This window comes from Chinchilla lanigera, unplaced genomic scaffold (assembly GCF_000276665.1).
Source record: "Chinchilla lanigera isolate Chin_1 unplaced genomic scaffold, ChiLan1.0 scaffold00091, whole genome shotgun sequence".
Taxonomy (NCBI): domain Eukaryota; kingdom Metazoa; phylum Chordata; class Mammalia; order Rodentia; family Chinchillidae; genus Chinchilla; species Chinchilla lanigera.
The window spans coordinates 8,685,658-8,711,027 of record NW_004955492.1 but is presented as its reverse complement, the minus strand read 5'-3'; the positions used below and the strand labels follow the sequence as shown (position 1 = coordinate 8,711,027).

The 25,370-nt window shown below is 44.3% G+C and overlaps 1 protein-coding gene and 1 pseudogene across 1 annotated transcript; one reads left to right on the top strand and one right to left on the bottom strand.

Moving 5' to 3' along the window:
• The first annotated feature begins 5,862 nt into the window (after window positions 1-5,862).
• LOC102026535 lies at window positions 5,863-6,550 on the top strand (annotated as a pseudogene).
• A 4,171-nt stretch (window positions 6,551-10,721) lies between these two features.
• Window positions 10,722-25,361, bottom strand: Ccsap (centriole, cilia and spindle-associated protein; the record flags this gene model as incomplete). Its single annotated transcript, XM_013504723.1, is given in 3 exon segments — window positions 10,722-12,330; window positions 13,570-13,841; window positions 25,307-25,361. Coding segments are annotated over 3 exon segments (513 nt in total), but the record flags the coding sequence as incomplete, so codon positions are not given.
• Between the last annotated feature and the right edge of the window lie 9 nt (window positions 25,362-25,370).

The following is a 25,370-nucleotide window of genomic DNA, read 5'->3' as shown; positions in this document are numbered from 1 at the left end:
TTTTGTGTATTTTTGTTTTTACCTCAGTGTTATTTTAATTTGCATTTCTCAAAGGGTCAGTGATGTTGAATATTGGTTGATTTCTTTTTTTTTTTGGTTTTTCTCTGGTACCGGGAACTGAACTCACGACCTTGCGCTTGCCAGCCAGGCGCTTTTGCCGCTGAGCTAAATCCCCAGCCCCAGTGATGTTGAATAAATACCTGATTGTTTTATGTATTTATTAGCTGTTTGTACTTCTTCATCTGAGAAGCGTCTATTCATTTCAGATGCCCAAATTTTGGATTGGGTCTTTAAATTCGAGGGGTCTTTTTTGTTCAGTTCTTCATATATTCTAGACGTTAGTCTTTTGTCTGAGGAGTAGCTGGTAAAATTTTTTCCCATTCTATGGGTTGTCTCTTCACTGTTAGTGGTTTCTTTAGCATTGCAAAAGCTTTTTCATGTGATGAGATCCCAGTTGTTGATTCTTTGTGATAGTTCCTGTGCAATTGGGGTTTTATTCATAAAGTCTTCTCCTATACCTATATCTTCAAGAGTTTTACCTATTTTATCTTCAGCAGGTAGTTTGTTTTAATATTTAGATCTTTGATCCATTTAGATTTTAGTCTAGTGCATGGTGAGAGATATGAGTCTAGGGTCAGTCTTCAACATGTGGAAAGCAAGTTTGCCCAGCACCACTTATTAAAGAAGCTATCTCTCTTCCAGTGAAGGTGTCTAGCCCCTTTGTCAAAGATAAGGTAGCTGAATGTGCTTGGGGTTGTTTCTGCATCTTCCATTCTGTTCCATTGATTCTCAGGTCTGGTTTGTGTTTGGTTTGGTTTGTTTGTTTGTTTGGTTGGTTGGTTGGTTGCCAGTACCATGCTGTTTCTATCCCAGTAGTTTTGTAATATGACTTCAAATTGGGGGTTGTGATGCCCCCTGCCTTAGCCTTTGTTGCCCAGAATTGCTTTTGCTATTCTAGGTATCTTCTAGTTCATATGAATTTTAGGATTGCTTTCTTTGTGAGATATGCTGTTAATATTTTGATTGGGATTGCATTAAATCTGTACAACAGTTTTGGAAGTATAGCCATTTTATTTATATTGGTTCTGCCTATCAAAGAACAGAATATCTTTCCATTTTCTGATATCCTCTTAAACCTTTTTTAAACATACTGTAGTTTTCAGTGTACTGGTCTTTCACTTGCTTTGTTAGATTATTCCTAAATATTCCATTCTTCTTAGTGCTGTTGTGAACAGTGTGGTTTTCCTAATTTCTCTCTTAGTGAGTTTGACCAAGGCCATCTTTTTTTGGTGTTTTTTTTTTTTTTTTGCGAGGGGGAGGGTTGGGTTTTATTTTGTTTTGTTTTATCTGAGACGGTCTCACTATGTAGTGCAGGCTGGCCTTGAACTTACTTATGTAGTGCAGGCTGGCCTCAAACTCACAGCGATACTCCTGCCTCAGCCTCCCAAGTACTAGGATTACAGATGTGTGCCAGAATCATGGAATGAAATAAGTTTGTGAACCAAGGTACAGCTGTATATGGCATTGGAAATGAGGGAATGTGAGAGGGAAAATTTGATGTGATATGAGATATGAGAACTGTGGTGTGAGTCGGGGAGAGAAGTGGGACAAAGGATCCTTTGGGGAGTAGAAAGATGTTTATAGGATTAGGCAAAAAGAGAAAAACTGATGAGAAATAGAGAATGAAAGAAAAAGAGGGAAAAAAATTACATGAGGAGTGAATGTAAGAGAGAAAAAGGGAGAAGAGGAAAATATAAAGAAAGAAGAAAAACAATGAAAAGATAAAAAGCAAAACAGAAGAAGAAAGAAGAGCAAAAGAAGAAGAAGCAGAAGAAGAAGAAGCAGAGGAGGGGGAGGAGGAGGGAGAACTCCCCAAACTTCAATAAATTGGTGAAGAAAAAAGAAAAAAAATCAGGGGGAAAAAAAAAACCCACCCTCACAAGAGGAAAAGAAAAAACGGCTGCCGGGCCTGATGGTATACTCCAGCACCCAGGAGGCTGAACCAAGAGTTTGAGGCCAGCCTTGGCTACATAGCGCAAGACCAGCCTGAACTACCTAGTGAGACGCTCTCTCAAAAAAATTTTTCTCTGTCCCTGCTCATACAGGTAGATAAAGAAGGTAGTCAGACCTAGGTCCATGCTGGATCCAGGCACCAGCAGCAGTAGGAGTAGGGTGAGGCCGCCAGCACCATGACTTTCAAATCCAGAGCAACTAAAGCTGAGCCTGGCCTCTGGCCGTGCGGTGGGGGCATGTGTAATTTGCTCAAACCCTTCAGGGGGTCTCTGTCCAGCCTGCTCCCTGACTGCAGAGGTCTGTCACTGTCAGTCACTGGGGGAATATAACACTGGCCGCCCTAGAATGAAGCTGCCCCCAAGCTGCTGAGTCCTAGGTTCAAATAATCAACCTTCCCCTGGAATGGTGTGCAATACACACTCTCTCCAGGGACATGGCTGGAGCTTGGGCTGCAGTCATCACCAGCTGTTGCCAGTGGAAGGACTCACATGGGGGCAGGACCCTGTGCTCTCCCCGCAGGTCACAGCACCGCCATTCTGGTCCACTGCCTCATTTCTCCCAGCTTTCCCTTTGTCTCTGTAAGTTCAGTCTCTCTTTCCCTAGAACCACAAGCCAGGAGCCAGGAAGAAAGTGCAGACTGTCCCTCGCTAAACCTCTGTATTGTGTTCGTCTCTTCAGTTTCTCTCTGGCTTTTAATTTTTCTGTCAGATCCTTCCTGGTGCCAAGGCATCTGCTTCTCTCTTTTATTCTCCCCCAGGTTGGTATTTTCGTGCCTGGGTTTGGAATCTCGGAGAGGCTGGGTTGTTGTTGCTCACCACTCCACCATCTTCCTGGCAGTCCCCCTGTAATTTCATTTTTCTTCATGTAAAACTCCAATTTCTCTGGAGATTCCTCTTTGGCAGTTTACTTAAGAATATGCTGTTTAATTTCAGATTTTCTGGTATCTTGCTACTTATTTATAGTTTAAGTCTATCACAGACAGAAATACACTGTGTGTGGTTTTCATTACTGTAAATTTGTTAAGGTTTTCTGTGAACCCGGATGCGGTTGACTGGCTCTGCTCTCCAGCACTTGGTGGAACACGCCCCCTGCTGGTAGATAAATCAGCACGGCCGATGATGCACAGATACTGCCTCAAGTGCAGGCTCACTGAGAATGCTATCTTCAGCGGGACATGGCGCGGGGTGGCGGGGTGGGGAGGCACACCTATAATCCCAGCACCAGGATGCTGAGGCAGGAAGATCACAAGTTCAAGCCTGACCTGGGCAACTTAGTGAGACCCTGTCTCAACATACATACATACCTATGGGCTGGAGATGTAGCTCAATGCAAACGCCCTGGGGTCAACCCCCAGTACTGGGGAGAGAAAGAGTCTTCTTAGTGAACTGACCCTTTCAATACATAATAACCCTCAATTCCCACGAAGAGAGCATTGGATGTAAATCGTTGACCTATTTGGTCTCTCTTTGTTTCATATTTTGCTTTTCTGTCTCCTCTTACTTTCATTTGGGTTATTTGAGCGTGTTAGTACTGACGATCTCCTTCTAAAAATTTTGGAGGAAAAAATTTAATCTATTGAGAACCATTTTTTAAATCCTTTCATTTGGAATGTGGCAGCCTCCACCTCCACTTCCACTTTCTTCTCCACCTCTGCCTCCTTCTGCGGGAGTTGTCATGGAGACCACACCTACACGCAGGGAAAGTGCCTTCAGACATGGCACGATCTTGTGCTTTCAACCAGCTTTTAAACATGCTTTGAAGAACTCAAGAGAACAGCCTGTTATATTTACCCCGAGAGTCCCGCTTCCTGATGCTCTTTATTCCTGGTGTTCTGTGGACCCTCTGGGTGCTGTTGTCCTCTGAATCTCGTCTGTTGGCAGCTCCTGTCCTGCAGCTCTGGCCGCCAGTGCTGTGTTCCCCTTTGTCTCAAATGTCAGCACTTCACCATTTCCTGTGGGAATTCTGCAGTATAGAATTTTGCACCGACAGTTACTTCCTCTTAGCACTTTCAGAAGCAAGCCACCTTCTTCTGGCCCTCAGGTCACTACAAAAGCAGCTTCTAGGACAAATCTACTATCACTGAAACTGCTGTTTCCTGTGGCAACATCTTGCTTTCCTCTGCATCTCAGTGGCTGTGTATTTCTTGTTGTGGCAGTGTAAGGACTGTGTGCCTGACTGGATTTCTTTGGGCTCACCTTGTCTGGGGTTTGCTCAGCGTCTTGAATCTGTTAGGTTTGTGTTAAGGCTATACTTTCAGGGATCATTTCTATGGTATGTCAGGTTTGTGTCTTTCACCAGCTTTGGAAGGCTGTGATGGTTAATGGTGATTGTCAGCTTGGCTGAGACACCTGGATTAGTAAAGCATGCTTCTGGGTGTGGTAGGGGAGGTCATGGGGACATGGCCTTGGGGAGAATACATGAATAGATATACAGTCCTCTCTGCTTCCCAGCCACCCCGAGGTGAGCAGTCTTCCTGTCACATTCTTCTCTATTGTGTTTCTGCCTGAGAGCAAGCCAACCATGAACTGAAATCTCCAGAACCATGAGCCAAAATAAACCTCTCATCCTTTAGTTTGTGTCTGTCATGTATTTTGTCCCAGCAACAGAAAGCTGACCAACACAGAGGTTTTCGAAGCACATTGTTCTCTCTTACCCTTCTCTGTGATAGGACCCTAGGCCAGTGGTGGCAAACCTTTTAGAGCTTTCAGTGACACAAGAAGCCTGGTGTGGCACACATGCCATAGGTTTGCACCACTGCCCAAGGCGTTCTGTTATCATCTCACAGGTCTGTGAGACTGTGCTCTTCTATTTTTCAATTGTTTCGCTTGGGTGATTTCTATGACATCTCACTCTCTTTCATCATCTCCGTTCAGCCATAAACTCTTCCTTAAAATTAATTTTATAAGGTCCAAGGATATAGTTCAGTAACTAGCACCTGCCTGGCAAGTGTGAGGTCCTGAGTTCAATTCCTGGTACCAAAAAAAACTAATTTTATAGGTATGTTTTAGATATACATAATGTTCACATTCATCAGTGGGCATTTGCACCTGTACGTGATATATCTTGATCCTTTTTTCTCCAGTCCCCTCTCTTCCCTTCAACTCCTCTTCCCCTCATTTATAAAAGTTTTGTTTCCATTTTTCCTTCTGTTCTTTTTTTCTTGTCCCTTTCCTTTCCCCCTCCCCCTCCCTTATTCCTCTTCTCATTTGAATGTTTTCTTTCCATTTTCCAAGATCTATTGTACATTTTGATCCTTCTTTACCCTTTTGGTTTCTCACACCAGAGAAACAGTGCAATATTTAAATTAGGTATCCAATTTTCAGCCATAAATCCTATCCAGTGAAATTTTAAGTTTCAGTTAGTGTTTTTCAGTTCTAATGTTTTCATTTAGTGTTTATATCACCTATTTGTTCATTTCTATCTTAGTATTGATTTCAAGCATGTTTGATTGCTCATTCTGAGTTTTTTAATAGCTAAAGTCTGTAATAGCACCTGCTGTCTTTCCTCATGAAAGTTTCAGAGTCACTCAGATGCTGGGGTGTGTGGGGGCTGCACCCTAGACGCTGTGACTGTTACATGTTTAAATTCTGTGGAGCACATCACCATGGTGATTGCAATAACAAGTCCTTACAAAGGTGGCAAAAAGGGAACCAACAATAAAGTGGTTGGTCCACTTTCTAAAAAAGACTGGGATGACCTGGGCATGGTGATGCACACCTGTAATTCCAGCACTCGGGAGGCTGAGGCAGGAGGATTGTGATGAATTCAAGGCCAGCCTAAACTATATAGCAAGACCCTGTCTCAAAAAAAAAAAAAAAAAAAAAAAAATCAAGAAAATAATTCTAGTAAAAAGACTGGTATGACGTGAAGGCACCAGGTATGTTCAAGGTAAGAAATTTTGGAAAAACACGTCACCAGGACTGAAGGAACCAAAATTGCATCTGATGGGCTCGAAGGTCCTGTGTTTGAAGTGAACCTTGCTGATCTGCAGCATGACGAAGTTACCTTTATAAAATTCAGGCTAATTACTGAAGATGTTCAGGGCAAAAACTACCTAACTTCCATGGCATGTATCTCACCTATGACAAATGAGCTATGGTCAAAATATGGTAGGCCATGATCAAAGCTCATGTTGATGTCAAGACTACGGATGGTTATTTGCTTTATTTGTTCTATGTTGGTTTTACTAAAAAATGTAACAATCAGATACGGAAGACCTCTTATGCTCAGCACCAACAGGTCTGACACATCTGGAAGATGATGGAAATCATGACTCAAGAGGTGCGGACAAATGACCTGAAGTCAGTAAATTGATTCCAGACAGCATTGGGAAAGACACAGAAAAGGCTTCCGTCTCTATCTTCTTTATGATGTCGTCAGAAAGGTAAAAGTGCTGAAGAAGCCCAAGTTTGATTAGGAAAACTTACGGGGCTTCATGGTGAAGGTAACAGCTCTGGAAAAGCTCCTGGGGACAAGACTGCTGCTAAAGCTGAACAAGCTGATGGGCATGAACCACCCATCCAAGGATCTGTTTAAAGTCCAGATTTTTTTCTTTTTTGTCTTTTTGAGACAGGGTCTCACTATGCAGTTCAGGCTGGCCTTGAGCTCACTTTGTAGCCTAGGCTGGTCTCGAACTCGCAACAATCCTCCCGCCTCAGCCTCCTGAGTGCTTTGATTACGGGCATGCACCACCACACCCGGCTTCAGATTTTTAATAGTGATAAATCAAATCCTATTTGTGAAAAAATTTCTACAAAGAATGTTGTTTATTGTATCTGTTGGCAATTGATCTGGCTAGGTTCAGGCCCCGACTTCCAACATCCCCTCTCTTCCAACATCACCCATGTGGCTGAGTTTCTAGGCAATTTGCAGCCACCCAGACCCATCCCCTTCTCACCACCTGTGCTCAGTCTGACCTGGGCAGAGGTCACCTGTTAGCTCAGGCAGGCCCCAGTTAGTTTTGTGTGCTAATTAGGGTCAGCTCCACAAGGGAGCATTCCAAGTACAGTAGTGCTGGCAGTGCCAACCAGCCACGCAGGTGGGAGGGCCCAGGAGCTCACACCTAACTTTGTGGAATCCTTTCCCAGGCTCTTCCTGCTCCCTGTTCAGTGCTCTCTAGTGCCTGGAACTGTCACTGCTGCAACTGAGACATTCTCCCAGCAGGAAGCAAGGGCGTTAGCCCAGCCCTGCACTCCAGTGCAGCAGCTCTACTGAAGTGAATGGATTTCTCTCCATCAGATGCGTGGCTTCTACAGACCTCCACTGGCAATGCTGGGGTTTCCTAGGAGCTTGTGCATGAAAAACAGAGAAAAGGGGACCACCCCAACTCTCCAAGCTGTGGCTGTCCAGTCCCCCCACACACATACTCTGGGTCAGGCTTTTCTTTAACCTATGCACACACTGCTCACTTCTGTGTCTGGCCAGGGTGGAGCTCAAGCTGGGAAAGCAGAAGAGAAAGTGCTAATGTCGGGATCCCAGCAGTGCCAATCTGTACGCTGCTGCTTTTCAGTCCTGGGGCAGCTATGTGATGCTTTCTGTGTGATGCTTTTACAAATGTGTTTGGTGAGAACAAAATGGGAAAGGGAGCATGTGTTTACCTATCTCACTTAGAACCAGAATCTTCCCTAAAATGTTAAATGAAAAAAGTGACAGAATGCATACAGCATTATGTATTTGTGCAAAAAAATTTTAACTGAGGCCAGGTGCAGTGGTACATGCCTGTAATCCCAGGATTCTAAGTTCAAGGTTAGCCTGCACAATTTAGTAAGACCTTGTCTCAGCAAAACAAAACAAACAAAAGCTACATGTTCGGGGCCAGGGATATAGCTCAGTGGCACAGTACCGCCTGGAAAGTGCAAGGTCCTGAGTTCGATTCCTGGTACAAAAAAAAAAAAACTGCACATGTTCATCATAGATGAACAGCTTTGCTCTTTAGAGAAGTTGCATGTTCTCACAGACAGCCGCAGCCTCCCCCAAGGGGAGGAGAATCTAGACAAGGGGCAGTGAAGGGACTCCCACTTTTTAGTCTACACTTCTTTTGGAAGTATTTTAACAATGCACAATTACCTTGTAATTTTCTTACATGAGAAAAGATGGAAAATATCATAGTTTAACGAAGTATTTATATTCAGACAATATCTCTCCCAGGACATATCCAGTGTACTCTACTAAACATTTACCTAATGAGACCCATGTAGGATTTGGCATGACCACTTTCTTCAAGCCACTTACACACTGACAAGAATTATTCTTTACAAAATAAGAAGTCTTGAGCTGGGCATGGGGGTACATACCTATAATCCCAGCACTCAAGAGGCTGAGGTAGGCTGTCACAAATTCAAGGCCAGCTGGGGCTACATAGTAAGACTCTGTCTCAAAATAAAAAAATAAAAACAAGGTATCTAGGCCTGTAATGTTAATTAAGTTTATTCACATTTTTCCAAATATATACAATATTAAATATAAGCTAAAAACAGTACATAGTTCTTAGAAAATACAACCCAATGCCCCCTTTGTCTGAGTTTTGTGATTATAATGTGCTTAAGCCTTTGTTCTTCCATGATTCTAATGAATGTGTTGCTCAAAACAAGCTTAGGGTGACAGGGAACCTCCCCTAAATACAATTTTGTTATTATAAAACAAATCTAGAGAGAGGCCTCTAATGTCCTCATTCAGGTATCTGGAATTTCAAACTGGAAATAATTATTGAAAGAGCAGGCAATGTTTTCCCATCTCACACTAGCAAATTTGGGATGGAACAAGGGGCTTGTTATCAAGCACCCTTACACTAAGTAATTCTCATCTTGCTGTACAAAGGCTCATTCAAGGGCAAGTATTTTTAATGGCCAAATCATATTTTTAGGATCACCTTTTAATAGGAACTGATCATAGACCACACAGTAAGGACCCTTACGGGGCAGGTATTGGCAGAATCAGTCCCAGAGGCAGCAGCACTAGCTTTATCCAGTTAAATGTACAGCCCATGAACTATTCATTCCCAAAGCAGTGAACTCACCAAGACGCTTGGCTTCACTTTCAACGCGCGCTTTGCCTCTCGCCCTTTTTGCCAGTAATACTTTCAGATGTTGTAAGCACCAAGAACTCTAACATTCCATTTACAAAGTTTATGCCCACTACAGCAGTCAGTTTAAAGGGACAGGGGAAGACGCTATAGATTTTTTTTGTTGGGAAAATTATACAGGATTCTCTGACATTAAAACTACCACTATCCCAACAACCACTTTGCTTGCTCTCTTGTAACTTTAGTTCGGGTCCCACAGCCTAAATGCACCATCCTTTTGAGTTGCCAGCAACTGACCTCCAGTGAACAGATACTATATATGGAATGGTGTGAACATGTGCATACTGCACTGTGTGCAAGTCAGATTATCTACAACCAGTTATACCTTCAGCTAATTTTTTAAAATGAATAAAAGCTGGGCACAGTGGTCCAGGCCTGCAATCTCAGCTACAAGAGGGCCAGAGGCAGGAGGATCATGAGTTCTAGGCTAGTTCCAACAACTTAGCAAGACCCTATCTCAAATAAAAAATAAGTGCTGGGGATTAGTCAGTCGTAGAGTGCTTGACTAGCATATCTAAGGCCCTGAGTTCAATCCCAGGCACCACCAAAAAAAAAAAAAAAAAAGCATGGAAGTGCTCAGCAATTTTATGGGGTGCATGACCACACAGAACCAGAAGCAACATACTCAGACACCTCCTGAACAAGAATAATTAGAAGAACAGAGTCATATTTTCTTCTTAAGCACTCAGGTTCCACAGAGTGCTAGACATTATTACTTCAATATTCTATTACTAATTTTCTGGTAAAAGTGATGCCAAAAAAACCAAAAATATGTTGAGTGCAAATTGTTTTAATTAAAAACTTGAAAATTTAAAAAGATTTTATGTAGCTTTTTTAAATATCACTGGACTCTCAAACATTTTCCAACATGAAAGGTAATTCTGAACTACCTCACTGTCTTGAAATTTGTCCCAAGAATTGGGAACATGATTAAAACCACATTAGTTCTTAGAATAAGAAAAAGTTTGACCACAAAATTATTAGAACTTTAAAAATTTCATAGATAACTTTCATTATCAAAAGATAGTTGCTACTCTTTTTAAAAAAGGGAAGAAATTTTAACCATTAATGACTTAAATATAGGAGGGGGATTCGTAACTAATTCATATTGATTTATTTGTTGTTTGAGTGCATTAAAAATTCTTCAAAATTTGTGTTCATTTGTCCTCTACTTTAAAAAAGGGAAGGGGTGCACAATATTGTCTTCTAGGTTCACTCCTCCAGTTGGAGTTTTCAGGGGTAGGCGCAAATGCATGTCTATTTTCTAAACAAGCAAGAAACTCCAAATGTTCACAGTCTAGTACAGTTGAGAGGCGTGGATGCCCACCCACAAGGGCTTCGCCACTCCCAATCCATCGGACACTGTTAGAGGTGATTTGCCCAGGCTGGATGGTAAAACAACCTGCGAGACACGGATTCACAGAAAGTTTTCACAAAACAGCTTCACCGCCACAACTGCCACACTCACGTGATCTTCAGGTGCCTGCAGTGGATAAACTTCCAAGGGTTAGCACCACAATCCACCAGAGTTATGAGCAAGGTTGTGTTGGGCAACATGTAGAATTTCCTCATTAAATATACATCTCAATGACTGGAATTCTCTACATGAAGGGACTATGCAAAAATATACAAATATTTTAAAGGGTTTTTTTCTTAAACCCTCGTAATTGTTCAGTATGCATTTTTAAAGCTCAATATAGCTACAAGATGACAGTGCGACAATTTTATGTGGAATGAAACCAACTTGTGTTCTGAAAATAATCATACTTCAAGACCCAGAGTAAAATATCAAGAAAAAACTCAACCTGACCCCTAACACCAAACTTTTATCCACACATCTTCAGGTGCTAAGTGGGCACAGGCATGGTACTTTTCTGATCTCGTAAAGAACTTAGCACAAATCCTTCTAGGAGATTCCCTTGTACAGGACAGAGAACACTCCCATTTGATAAGCAATCAATGTTTTTTAAAACCATTTTTCTACCCTAAAAGCTGTACTAAAGGGAAGAAGCACTATTTACATACTGCACCACTCTCTCATCAAGGTGTAACTAAGCTCTACCAGCCAGGAATCGATAGTAATGTATTCAACCTAAAGTATGAGTATTGTACATCATTAGGACTTTGTTGAGTTCTGTAGAAGAAAAAGTAGAAACAGCAAGGGGGTCGGGTGGAGGTGAACAACATCCCTAACAGGTGTCCTACTATCTGCCCCCCATGGACCAAACAATCTCAGGGCATTATATGTAACTTCAGATTTTAAATTCCCAATGTCACGGCCAGCTACTACAGAAGAGGCAACAGTCCACAAGTGGGTGCATGCCAAAAGACCAGACTGTACCTTATGTGTTCTAAAAAGACATCTTGCAATTAAGAAAATGTGACACTCTTTGAATCAAAAGAAGCTTCATTACTACTCTATACACAGATTGCACTGCCACTCACTTACTGGAATGTATCTGAACTATTATACTATTAAGTGCCTAGATGATAATATAAAGAGAATAAGTGACCCTCACCCAGCCCAGACAATTTTTAAATATCACAACCTACATGAAAGTGATGTGAGTTAAAACACAAGTTGACTTCTCAGGATCTACCAAAGTTTCAGCTTCATTACAAATGCTTTGATACTTTTTTGCAAAGTATACTGAAGTAAGTAAAAATGAGTCTTACGTCGCAGGATGGAATGATCTTACTATCGTGGCATCTGAAGTAACTGGGAAGGGGACGATAACGGGCTCCCTCTTCCTTATGGAGATGTGGGATGGTAAGCATCTGTAGCCGGTTAAAGGCATTTGGTGTCAGTGTATTAAAAGATTAAGATGCTTTAAAACAAAACTCACAAGAATATCAGAGATTTAGGGACTCATCTTCATAAATAACCCAATGTCTATGGCTTCAACTGTCTGCCCTACTGCTGAGGTAGGTGACCAAAATTCATCAAAATAGAATACTCTTTTGTAAATTCCCTAAGCCAAGCCTTGCATAACACCAGTTGGTTTCTTCAACCTGTGTCCACCCTGGTTTAATAGTTCTTGTCTTCTTATCTATGCTCTGGCCGAGTAGCACCGCATGTACTCGGTCACCCAGGGGTTGTCTGCTGAGGACCCCGTGGAGGCCTTGATCTTCCTATTCTTCTCCACGTCCACTGAGTGGGCACGCTGCCGCTGCGCAGCCAGTCGCCGCTTCTCCACCTGTCTTCTGCTCTTGGCTCGTAACGCTGACTCATGAATCTGAGGAGAGTTCAAGAGTAAAGTATAATGACAAGGGGGGTTGGTACTAATTTTCAAGAACATCCACAGTGAAGCTACGCACCCCTCAAGGTTGCCTGAAACCGGGCATCAAGCCCTGCCTCTCTGTTTACAATTCTGTATAAAAGCTTCCCCAGAAAGCCTTTCCTACCTGCTACTATGGCTCACCCGTGAACAGTGACAGCAAAACTGAGCCACAGAACATTACATTTTAGATAGAATATTAAGCAGGTGATTTGTATATACTTCTAAAATTACCCTCAGGAAACTGCGGGAACTACTTTCCATAAAGTATGCATAAGTGTTTCATTAAGTGAACTTTTAGTGTTTTAAAGCAGTATACAAAGCAATGTCGAAGGATTTTACCATCCTTTACCCTTTGACAGGATAAATCCTATTAAATCAATCCCAGAAACTTGTCAGAGGTCCTTTGTTAGAGAACAGACTCTCGTCTCAAATTTCACTCCAAATAACACCATCTGCTGAGCCCAGAGTCGGTTCAGTGACACTGATTGTTTAATCACAATTCACAGCCCAGACTGTTCAGTGAAAGTCTGATTGTTTAATCATAATTCCCAGTCTGCACCTCCTCTTCCTACCTCCTTTAATGCATCCTTTGCTTTGTGCTGCAGTCACAGCAATAATGCTAATACACATAACTGTTCCACAACTGCATACATGAGGGTCCTCCCCTCTGAAATGCTTCAGGTTCTGACAGAGAAACAAACCAGGGCTGAGTCACAGGGCAAAATTTATCGAATAAGGACAAATGAGAAAATGGTGGAATTTGCTCAGAAGAGCAAAGAGAAGTCTCCAGCAGGTGTCAGGCAATCAGAAGCACCAATGATAAAAGAGTCAAGGATGCCAGCTCATCAAAGCTGAAAGGAAATGGAGATCTCTCAAGAGGCCAGAGGCAAATCCCAGCGGGCAGCTGCCAGCCCTGGCTGTGCTCCTCACCCGCACCCCTGGGCCCTGGGAAGTAGAGAACTATGATGTCACCTGCTTCTCCAGTGTGGGGTCAGTAAACCCTGCCAGCACCATCTGCCACCCAGCCCAAAATCCCTGTTCTCCAAGCAACCAATACCGAGAACCCTCCTGCTGATAAAGCAGAGGCCTAGTTCTGGGCTCCCTGGCCTCCATAGCACCTCCAAAGCAACCCAGTGGCCCAGGGTGACGCCCAGTGACGTTCCAAGGGGACAGTGAGATCGGGGCCAGGCTCACCTCGTGCACAGAGGCAGACGCACAGACATTGTGGGTCTTCTGGCTCCCAGTGTCTGTCTGTCTTTCTCCCCAGCCATAAAGAGCAAATGGGTGCTTGTTTTCTTTTATTTTACTCAATGACCTTTGGGGACTTCTGACTGCTTTCCTGTCTCCTCTGGCAAATAAGGCACTCGGCTGCTGTCGGGGTTTCACACCGGTGGGTAGCCTGTCCGGCTCTTCCTTTGCGGTGTGTGGTTTGGGTTTTTCTTCTGTATCTTCCACTGGGAGCGCTTCTGAAAAAAACAGAAAACAGGACGAAAATATCTTAAAATCTAATTTACATTTAATTACTTTGTTTGGGTTGAGAAATCATAATGTTTCATCAAGTCAGCAACACTGTTACCTAAGGTTCAACTCAAGAGTCTCACTTAAAGCAGAAATACAGAAACAAGTTTACTTAAGAACTTTTAAACTACTTCTCACATTTAAAATCAACAACAATTATACCAACAGTGAACCAAGCCAGGTCCAAGGCCTGCCTCAAGAGTCAGCATCTCAATGCCATGCCGAAAGCACCCAAGCCCCACGGCTCCCTGCGCGACCCCCAGAGTAAGCCCAGTCACCCCCATGCTTGGCTTCCGGGCAGAGTTGGGTTACAAAGTGAGTTTTTAAGTTACTCCACCTGAGTTCCTGGCTCTCATCTCTTTTTGACATTCCATGATTACAGAAACCACTTCTCTGCTTCTCCTAAGGGCTGACTGGCCACCCTAAATTGTCAGGCGCTTGTCACAATGGGGAGCAGTCACTACAGTTAACTCACCAGGGTGCCCAGCTCTGCATCCCCAGCATGAAAAGCTAAAGATGCAAAGGGAGCGTCCTCAACACTCCAAACAGACATGACGGACTCTAGGAGTCACGACTTAAACCCCACAGCACTATCCCGTGCAATCAGAGCTGGGGAAGTGGTGGAGACGGCAGGGAACCTGTCTGCCCAGCCTGAGGTAGACACCAGATATTAAGAACTCTCTCTAAGATAGCTCTAATTTCCCCTGGCCGCCTTTTAGGATTTTGGCATTGTTTTTTATAACCCCTCTTTTTTAAAATAAAATACATTATCATGTATAAACCTGTTGTAAGTCTATTTCCTTTCCACCTAAATACGCATTTGAATTAGAGCTCTGTCTCCATCACCCCTGCTGCTACAGCCTTCCCCACTCCCTAAGGGTCCATCCCCAGTGCTCCTAGCTGTGGCTCTGCTTGCGCCTGTTTCCCATTCTCAAAGGCAGAGTGGACCCTACGTGGGCAGTTCAGGCAGAGCAGCCACTGACTGTCAGGCAAGTTTCTGCCCCCAGCACTGACCTTGACTCTACCAAACTGTTTCACTCATTACTAAACACTGAAGGCATAAGTGACCCACTTCCAAGCCTGCTCTAGTGCTGCTGCCAGTGTGTCCGTCTCTTCACTCCAGCCATGAGGGATGGCATGCAGCAGGCACATGCTAGACGCCATGTGATCACAAGAGCCAGGTCTACTTGCTGCCCAAACACTTCTGAGGGCCGTGTCCACACCCTCACCGCTCCTCACCTGGGCCTGATGCAGGAGGAGGGAAAGAGGGACCGGGGGGATCAGGAGAAAGGGAAGGAGAAGGGCAGGGCAGGGCCTGCGTAGTGAAATGATGCTGAAAGGATCTCAAGTGGCTCTCAGGACCACTTTTTTCTCCCTCTCCCGTCCAGTTCCCAGGGAAGCAATGCTGACCTAGTTTGAAGGACAAGCCAGGGCTGGCCCAGAAGAGAGCAGAGGAGACGTGCCAGGATGTAAGAATGGGCAGACTTTAAAGCACAGCTTGGGGAGGGGACTACAAATAGTTTCAAATGACTAGCACAAAGAGAAGCTAAGGATAAGGCCCAGAATGAATGACAAGGAAGAAACAGAGACTTTCTCCAAAAACTCAGGTTGTTTTTCATGTTTGTTTTTTGTGGTACTTTGAATTGACCCCAGGGAGTGTGGGACTATATTCCCAGCCCTGCTCCCCAAAATAGGACTCAATTCCCTAGTTGGGCCTCACACTTGCAATCTTCCTGTCTCAGCCTCCAAGAGTGCTGAGATTACAGAGATACACCAGCACGGCCAGCTCAAACTCCGAAGTTTTCATTTCATCTGAATAACAGAGAATCACTGAAGAATTTTAGGTTGCGAAATGTGGTCCTGTTTTACCGCAGGAAGGAGGCCTCAGGCCTCTAGCTGCAAACACAAAGGATGGGTTTGATCAGCTAGTGAAGCAGACAAGTGAGCTAGGCAAAAATGACAAATAGCCTGGGGGTAAGCAACAGTGACAGCAGGTGGTCAGGAGCACAGGGATCAGAACAGTGCTCAGACTCATCTGGGCCCCTGTGACCAACACCTGCCCAGCACAGGGGCAGGAGGCACGGACACATTTAATGAGGTTCCTTCAGAGCAGACAGCCTGGCAGCACTGAGCCTGACTGACAGCCAAACTGATGAGACACCACGTGAACCAGGGACAGAGAGGCCTGAAGGACCCTAGGTGTCTTGAGTAACCATCGTAAGGCCCTTCCAGGGGTGAAGACAAGGTACCCAGAAGGTGAAGCCACCGAGCAGGCTAAAGTGGGCCCTGGAGACAGAATCCTGGGCAGAAGCAGAGCTCCTCGTCCAGGTAGCTCACATGGAAGAAACGCGGAACCAGAAGTGAGAGGGCACCATCAGGCCCCTGGGAACATCTTATTTCATAAAGGGTCAGAGAAAGGACCCAGGGGGCACAATAATCAGAAGAGACCTGAGGAAAAAATTTCAGAAAAGGGAGGCGCAATCCCAAACATCAGAGGAACCAAAGTGATAAGGATGAGCAGTCTTTGTACCAGGCAGCAAGGGTGCGAGGTGCAGAAGGGAACGGGAGAGCAGGGACCGCAGGGCTGCACAGGGAACAGTGGAGATGGCAAGTCTGCTAACAATGCGCTCCTGCACCAACCTCCCTGTGAGATCACAAAAAGCCTGAATGAAGTACAGAAAGCTATTCCGGAGTAACACCCTCCATGGTCCCAGCACAGGACTTAAAAGTCTCCTCCGGCAGTCCCTCGGCCCCATGTGACTCCACAAAGGTTTTCCAAACACAACTGCCAGAACACATAAAAGACAACCAGGCACACCAGGGAGGAAGGCAGTAAGGGGGCAGCAGCTGCAACAATAGGCTTGACATCCTGAAATTATCCTCTACAGACTATGAAATAAGCATGCTAGTCCTCTGTACTTAAAGAAGAAGACACACTTGAAAATTAACTGCAGCAAGAGACAAAGATGGAAAACACAGGAGAAAAAAGGTAGAGTGTATCACTGTAATTTTAATATTTATAAAACTCTTAAAATAGTGCCTGGTACACAATAATTACATATAAATATATGTTTTCAAAATCCTATTTGAAAGAATGAAGTTTAAAGTAAAGATTTTTTTTTCAAACAAACAAAGCCAGTATTTCCCACTAGTTATGGCAGCTTCTTGCTCAGTAATTGAAGGAACACACAAATAAAAATAGATTCAGTTTAAAAATTAATTCAGTCTTGACTTAGAGTAGTATTGCCCAATACAATGCCCACTAACCACATGAAATTGTTAAATTTACATTTAAATTCCTTAAAAGTACATAAAAGGAAAGATCCAGTTCCCTGGCCACACTAGTCCTAGTCAAGAGCTCAATGACCACCCACTGGGTGGAACAAACAGACGTGGCCCTCATCACAGGAGTTCTACTGAACATTATGAGTTTTTAAAAACATACCAATGGTAACATCCATCTCAGAAAGTATTAATAAGCAAAATAAGCCCAAAGGAAGGAAATATCAAAAATTAAAAAGAGTATAGTAAAAAGAATCTACATATCCAAGAGTTAGTTTGGGGAAAACAAACCTAAATGAATCCTCAAACCTCTGGCAAAGCTGATCAAGAAAGAACAGAATAAATGAAGCATATAGCCAGGTGTGGTAGAGCAGACTGTAATCCCAGCCCTCAAGAGGCTGAGGCAGGAGGTTCACTGCGAGTTCAAGGCCAGCCTGAGCTACATGGTGGGTTCAGGGTCAGCCTGAACTGCATAGCAAAACCCTGCCTCAAAAAGACAAAAACAGAACAACAACATGTGCTTATAGTCTCTTCCTCCCCAAACCCTACTAAAGGACAAAGGAAAAGGAGATGACATCATGTAAAGGGTGGCAATAACATTTTAGGAGCAGTGGATAAAGATGAGTACATTACTGACTGAGATGCGTCTTGATGGCCAGCGAGCAGGGAGGGCAGGACAGAAGCCGAACCCAGAAGCAGCCAAGGTTGGGGCCGCAGGTTGTCTTTCCCAAAGTCCAGGTCCGTCCATACCCCAACCCCAGGCCTTTAGCGTTGTAACAGGCTGTGTCTCTGTTGAGGACTGGGTCAGCGCATGTGCTCCTTGAACCTGGGGAGACTTGTGAGACTGCCAGGGCAAACACAGAATGGGATGAGAGAGGAGCTGTCTGACTCCAGCAGATGAGAAGGGATAGTAAGGTCTCTGCCTTACTCCTTAGCTCCATTATCAGCTCACTGTCCTGGAAGCCAGCTACATGTTACAAGGAGGGCCAGCTCTGGGGAACATGTGTGAGTTCAGGGACAGCCCAGACAGGCCTGGCCTGAGGCCTCCTCGAAGAAAGCAAAGGCAGCACCCATCAGACAGTGCCGCCAGGGCTCAGAGGAGTGCTGTTATACAGCAACTGGTGCTTCTTCCACCTTCTCCTCTCCCTCCCTGAAGGGACACAGGCTGCTGTCTGGAGAAGGAGCAGCAGAGGGGCCTGAACTTGAGGCCGTAGACACAGCGGAAGTCAGGGTGATACCTTTTTGAAAGCAGGGTCAGGAGAAGGCCTCATAGTGCAGGAACTCGGCTCAGAGCCTGTCCCCCCATGTTCCCAGTGTGCAGCAGCCAGGCCTCTCCTGAGGCAAGAGATCGGGGCACCATCTGAGGAAGGTCACACAAGACACCAGCAGGGATGAAGCGCTGGGGTCTACCAGGGAAACAGATGGGTCAGCATCTGATTACAGCTGACAGGCATCCACACACACTACGCTCCAGAGAGCGCTTTGGGACTCATTCCTAACATGAGCAGGGCCTGAGTACAGTGGCGCACGCACACCTGTAACACCAGTGCTGAGGCGGAAGCAGGAAGATCTCAAGTTGGAGTCCCGCCTGGGCAACTTTGTGAGCTCCTGTCTCAAAATAAAAACTAAAGAGGGCTAGGGATATAAGTCAGTGCTAGGTTGTCGCTGGGTTTAATCCACAGACTGGGAAAAATAAAGAAAGAAAAGAAAAATTAAAAACAGAAAACATTGGTAGACATCTAGTAGAAAACAAAAACCTGCAGAAAAAAACCAAGGCAGGGAATTAAGAGAATTCTCAAGGAATATTTAAATGGGAAAAAAATTTTAAACAAGATTCAAAAATTGGAGGGGAAAAAAAGAAAAAAGTGAACATATGACATCAAAAACAATGACCTCAGGAATCTCAGCAAGAGTGGTAGAATTTAAGTGTTTTAATATAAAGGCTGGAATATAAAACTGAAAGCATCCTCCCAGAAAACAGAACCAAAAAATTTAATATTAAAACTTTTAAAATAAAAGTGTTAAAAGTTTGATTCAGGAGATGTGCCATCCAACCAAGGATAATTATAGAAAGAAAGAAAAAAGAAAAGAAAATGGAGCAGAGGAAGTTATTTTAAACAATATTAAGATCTAGTAAACTGAAAGAAGCTTCCAGATTGAAAAGGCCTGGCCAAAGGAAAGAGGGGAAAAAACAAAACAAAAAAACCAGACATATAATCCCATTTGAGAATACCTGCAATAAAAAGAATCCCTAAAAGCTTCACTCCCCTTCCTTCCCACAAAAATAAAGCGAGCACAGAACTAGAACTCAGTGTAATAATAATGGCTCCAAACTCTAAAGTTCCTACTTAGAATTCCCTGCCTTGCCAAAACACCAACCCAATCCTTGGCATTTTCAGACATGCAACATCACAAAGCCCCAAATCCCCACACAAGGACCTATAGAGGACATGTTCCCCCAAAGAAAGGAGCAGGCAAAGGAAAAAGAAGACCTACAGTGCCCCAGGTACAGCCCAGCTCAAAGGCCAGGGTAGGAGGGATTCTCGGACACATGTGGAGGAAGAAGACCCCAGCCAGCAGGCTGGTCCTGGATGGCAGACTCTGTACTGGACAGGAGGAAGATTATAGGCTCCAAGAAAAGGTCTCCAAGGAAAACATCCAATAAATCAAACCTCTGTTATGTCTAACATACAAGTTCTACAATACTACTGGGCTGAATTAGTGATAGGAATATAAAAACTAAGCAAACAAATAAATGAAGCAATGACTAATTTCAGGAAAAACAAATTATAACAGAAAATATAGTCAGAATATATTACATGGTTCACCTGCAAATCATTTACCTAATCTTAATTCATTCACAGAATAGTGACCAGTCATACAAAAACAGTTACAGAGTTAATATTGTAGGGATTAGCACTGGGATAGGTGTTGGTGCAAGTCTCGGATGGAATGGAGTGGCAGAGCTAAAATCATGATCTAAGCCTTCATCTCCTATAAACAAAGTCATTGTAATGTTTAAAATCGAAAGGGCTCCAGGCATGGTGGTGCACACCTGCAGTCTCAGCATACAGGAGGCTGTGGCAAGGGGAACACTGCAAATTTGGGGCCAGCCTGGGCTACATAGTGAATTTAAGGCCAGCCTGAACTACACAATGAGACTTTTTCTCAAAAAAAATCAAAAGGCTATCTAATAAGACTAAATGTGAAAAGGCTGATCAATGCTAAAAGAAAAGCTGAAAAGAGAAGGAATAAGGGACTTGTGCAGGGAAGGAGGTAAGATGACATTTTTGTTCATTTTAGGCACACTGCTTAAAATTATGCACATGTAAACTTTTCTAAAATAAAATTTAATCTAAAAAAAGGGCTATGAAATAAGGAACGGGAGATACTCTAGCCCACTCTTTGAAGCATGCTGGCAATGGGAAGGAGTTCTACATCACTGAGCAACGCCACCTCCCACACACACATGCACATGCAGGAAACTTCCAGAGAGCTTTTCATACCAATCTCTTTAATAAGGAGAAGCCAAGAGTCATCAAACATTTGAAAAAAGCCTCCAACATGACAATACAGAATTACAAGCAAAAAAAAAAAAGGAGGGGGTGTAAAATAGACTATGCCTGAAAAACTGAGAGAAGACAATCTTCTAGTAATAGCCTCAGCAGGAAAAGATCTATGGGCCAGATGTGGTGGGGCACGCCAGTAATTCCAGCACTCAGGAGGCTGAGGCAGAAGGACTGCTGTGAGTCCGAGGCCAGCTTGGGCTACATGGTGTGCTCAGGGGCAGCCTGAACTACACAGCAAGACCCTGCCTCTAAAAGAAAAAGAAAATTATGTATACAAATCAAGAACTGGACTGTGTTTTTAAAAAGGGAGTGGGAAGGAGACAGGGAGGGAGGGAAGGAGGCAGGTTCAGAAAACAAGTCAAGGCCTCTTAAATTTAAAAACACTGTAAACAGGAGCCCACAAATGAAAAATGTATGGCAAGTTGGAAGATATGGTTCAGAATATTACCCAGAAAAATAGAACAGAAAGACAGATGGGAAGTGGGAGAGAAAAGAAACTAGAAAATTAGAGAATATATTCATAAAGTCTAACATCCATCCAAGATCCACAGGAAAAAAGGAAAAAACTGAGTATACATGTGACAAGGGTTAATATCCAGAAAACTCCAAATAGCCCAATTTTAAAATAGGCACCAGCCCTAAATAGACATTTCCCAAAAACAGAATTATAAAATCCTAGCACAAAAAGAATTATGAAATCCCAGCACTCCAGGAGACTGAGGCAACACGAGGAGTACAAGTTTGAGTCCAGTCTGGGCAATGCAGTGACATACCAAGATCCTGTCTCAAAAACAAAATAGTAACAATAATAATAATAATAGCTGGGGATGGAGTTTGGTGTAAAGGCCCTGGGATCAATCCCCAGTAAAGAAGAGAAAGGACAGAAAGGAGAGGGCAAGGGCAAAGGGCAGGGGATGGGAAGAGAAAGATGTGAAAAAATGTTCAACATTACTAACTATCAGGGAAATGCAAACAAAAACCAGCTCATTCCAATGCGAATGGCTACTATCAAAAGGGCAAAACATAACAAGAGCTGCCAATGTTGCAAAGAAAACAAAACCTATGTGCTGTGGTATAAGTGTAAATTAGTAGACTGATTATGGAAAACGGCATGGAGGCTCCTCAAAAAATTAAAAGTACAACTACCACATGACCCAATAATCCCAGTAATGGCTATATATCCAAGGGACATGAAATTGGCACACAGAAGAGACATCTGCACTCCCATGTCAGGTCTATTTACAGTAGCCACGAAATGGAAACAATCTATTCATCAATGGATGAACAGATAAAGAAAATGTGGCATATATACTTAATGAAATACTATTTGGCTATAAAAAGGATCAAAATCTTGTCATTTGCAACAACAGGGATGGAACTAGAGACCATTATGTTAGTAAAATATGCCTTGAGAGCTTGTTTGGAGGTTCTAGCAGGGGAGTGCAGCTATTTGTATACCCTTGACCAAGGAACGGTCCTCCTCTATCTGGGATGGTCATCCTCTTGGACCTAGCGCGCAGCTTTGGGAGGGACACACACGGAGCGTTGAGGGTGGAAGGGGACACCTGCCTAGCCAGCCAGATCAGCCGAATCAACCCTGGCGATCAATGGGGTAACAGATGTCACAGCCAGATAGCTCTCACATCCTGTTAGTGAAATAAACCAGGTAAAGAAAAATAAACACTGCACCTCACTCACACATGAAATCTAGAAAAGCAGATCTCATGGATACTGAGAGTAGAACAGCACTTACCACAGGCTGGAGAAAAACTGATCAAGGGGTAAAGTTAGATAGGATCAAGAAGTAAGGAGGGTGTGGTGGCACACACCTGTAATCCCAGCATTAAAGAGGCTGAGACAGAAGGATCAGAAGTTCAAACCATGCATGCGCAATTTAGTGAGCTCCTGTCTCAAAATAATAAGAATAGGGCTCAGGATATTAATCCTCAGTACTAGGGGAGGGGGGCTAGAGCTATATAGTGAGAGATCTTCTCGAAAAAAAATAAGAAGTACTGCATATTTCAAAAAGCTAGATTTAAACGGTTTCACTATAAGGAAATGGCAAATGTTTGAGAATATATGCTTAACCTGATTTAAACATTACACATGTATACAAATATCACAAAATGCCCTATAAATATGTATAACTTTTGTTTTCATGTATCAGTTTAAAATACACTTGTAGCCAAGTGTGGTAGTGCAAGCGTGTAATCCCAGCACTAAGAAGGTTGAGGCAGGAGGATTGTAGGAGTTTGAAGCCAGCCTGAGCTGACCTACACAGTGAGTTCAAGGCCAACCTGAACTACATAGCAAGACCTATCTCAAAAAATAATTAAATTAAATTGTAAAACAAAGAAAAGATGGTCTAGGGAGGGGCTCAGTGGTACAGCACTTGCCTAGCACGTGTGAGGCCCCTCAAAAAAATAAAATAATTCAAGAAAACTTCCCAGAATTAAAAACGTGAGTTTAACTACACAGACCTACCAAGTTCCCAACACACTGGAGGAAAACAGACCTAGGTCAGTTTCAGACAGGAAAGACAAAGAGAAGACCCTAACAGCTTCCCAAGGTGGGGAGATGAATAGCTGAGCAACACCTTTGGATTTTTAAAGAGACAATTACTTTTGACCCAGAATTCCTCACCCAGCCACAGTTGTGAGAGTGGAGTAAAGCTGTCTTCTGATGACGATCTCTGAAAATCAGCCTCTAGCTCATCTCAGGCAGCCTGAAGGTGAGCACCACCAAGGAGGGACAGACCAGGAGAAAGATGGCAGTGGATACTTGGCAGTGGCTATTGCCAGAGAGAAGCTAGGCAGTGCTAGAGGCAGCAGGGCCAGGGCAGCAGCCAGGCCAGAGAGAAGTAGGTCGGAGGCCCCAGAGGGACAAGCTGAGATGATCATGATAGTGAACCAACCCGGTGTGTTGGCTGAAGGAAAAAGGAATCATGAGATGCAAGGTAGGGCAGTTCTGAGAAAAGCTAGAAGAGCTGAAAGCAATCAGCCATCAAGCAGGACTTGGCATGTGTGTATGGCTGACGATCACCATATTTTTGCAATAAGCTGTAGAGAAATACATGATTCTGTGTATAAATAGCTTCAATAAGAAAAGTATTTTTTAATACCAATCCCAAAGAGTTCTCATCACTCTACTATATAAAAGCATTCACGTGAAAACATTTTTAAAAAGCCTACCACGGTGGCCAGATCTGTAATCCTAGCAACAGGGACGCTGAGGCAGAAGATTCACAAGTTAAGAGTCCTGCCTGGCAACAATTTAGCAAGACCTCGTATCAAAATAATAAACTGAAAATAAAAAGGGCTGGAGATGTAGCTTGGTGGTAGGGCACCCCTGGGTCCCACAGAGAAAGAAAAAAAATTTTTTATTCTTGTCCGAAGCAAGAATCGAGAGGGTCTTTTCAGAAAGTGGCAACAGAAAAAAGCCTGTGATGGCGAGTTCTGAAAGAAAACATCCTTTCGTTTCCCTGATGCCTAAGTTAGAAATTTTAGCAAAGCATTGCAGAGTCCAGGAGGAGGAGCCCGCATCTCCATGGAAAGCACTTAAGGCACACCAGTCATGAACTCAAGGCACCTCACAGGTACCCTCCGAGCTAAGATGCCGCCTGAACAGTTTCTATACTGCACGCTGCAGCTGCAGCTCCTTCACTGACAGCGAAGGGAAGAGAAGCCCGTTCAGCCTGATACGGGTCCATCTCCTAACTTAGCAGGTGGCTGGTTCTCACAGAAATGGCCGGGAGCCCGTTGCTGCTGCCTCCACTGTCTGCTACGCTGGTTTCTAGCAATGATCACGCAAGCATCAGGAGATGGTGGGGACTCAAGCGACATGACAGTAGGCCGCTCTGCCACGGACGATGTGAGAACAGCTAACACGGTGACCAACAGTCTAGCCAGACTCACACAGTCAAAATTCCATCTCCTGAGACTTTGCTCATGCATCCCGAGACTCCATGTCTTCATTTACAAAAACAGATTACAACTGTGCCCCTACATCTCACGACTGTTCTGAACACTGGATGAGAAAGTACAGATCGGTGATGGGATATATAATAGGCTCTCAGTAAATTGCCGTTATTTTTTTCAGCGACTCTGCTTAGGGTCCGGGGACTTCGCGGCGAGGCCTGCCGAACCTGGGCGCCGAGAAGGACCCCACCACCCAAACCGAACGCCCCAGGTCCGCGCCTGGCGGAGGGAGGTAGGGCCCCTGCGCGCCGACGAGAGCCCCGAGGGCAGCGGGTTGCACACCTCGAAGGAGAGGTCAGCCCGTGCTTCTCAGCGCGAGGAGCGCGCAGCGTCCACAAGCGAGGGAAGACCCCGGCCCAGCCGCCCTCCGGAGTCCCTGCCCACCCCCTAAGGACGCGGCGGAGACGGCGCAGGCGGGCCACGCCTTCCTCCAGTGACCGGGGGAGGCGCGTTCTCCGTCCCCCAAGCAAACCAAAACAAAACCAGAAAGCTAACCAAAATACGAAACAGGAAGCGCTGCCCGGAGCAGCTCGGACGCCCGCGCCGGGTGCCCGCCTCGCACCTCGCGCGCCCCCGGGCAGGTACCTGGCAGCGCGGCGTCCTGCTGGTCCCGGGTCTCTGCGCCCCCGGCCTCCGCGGCCTCCGCGGC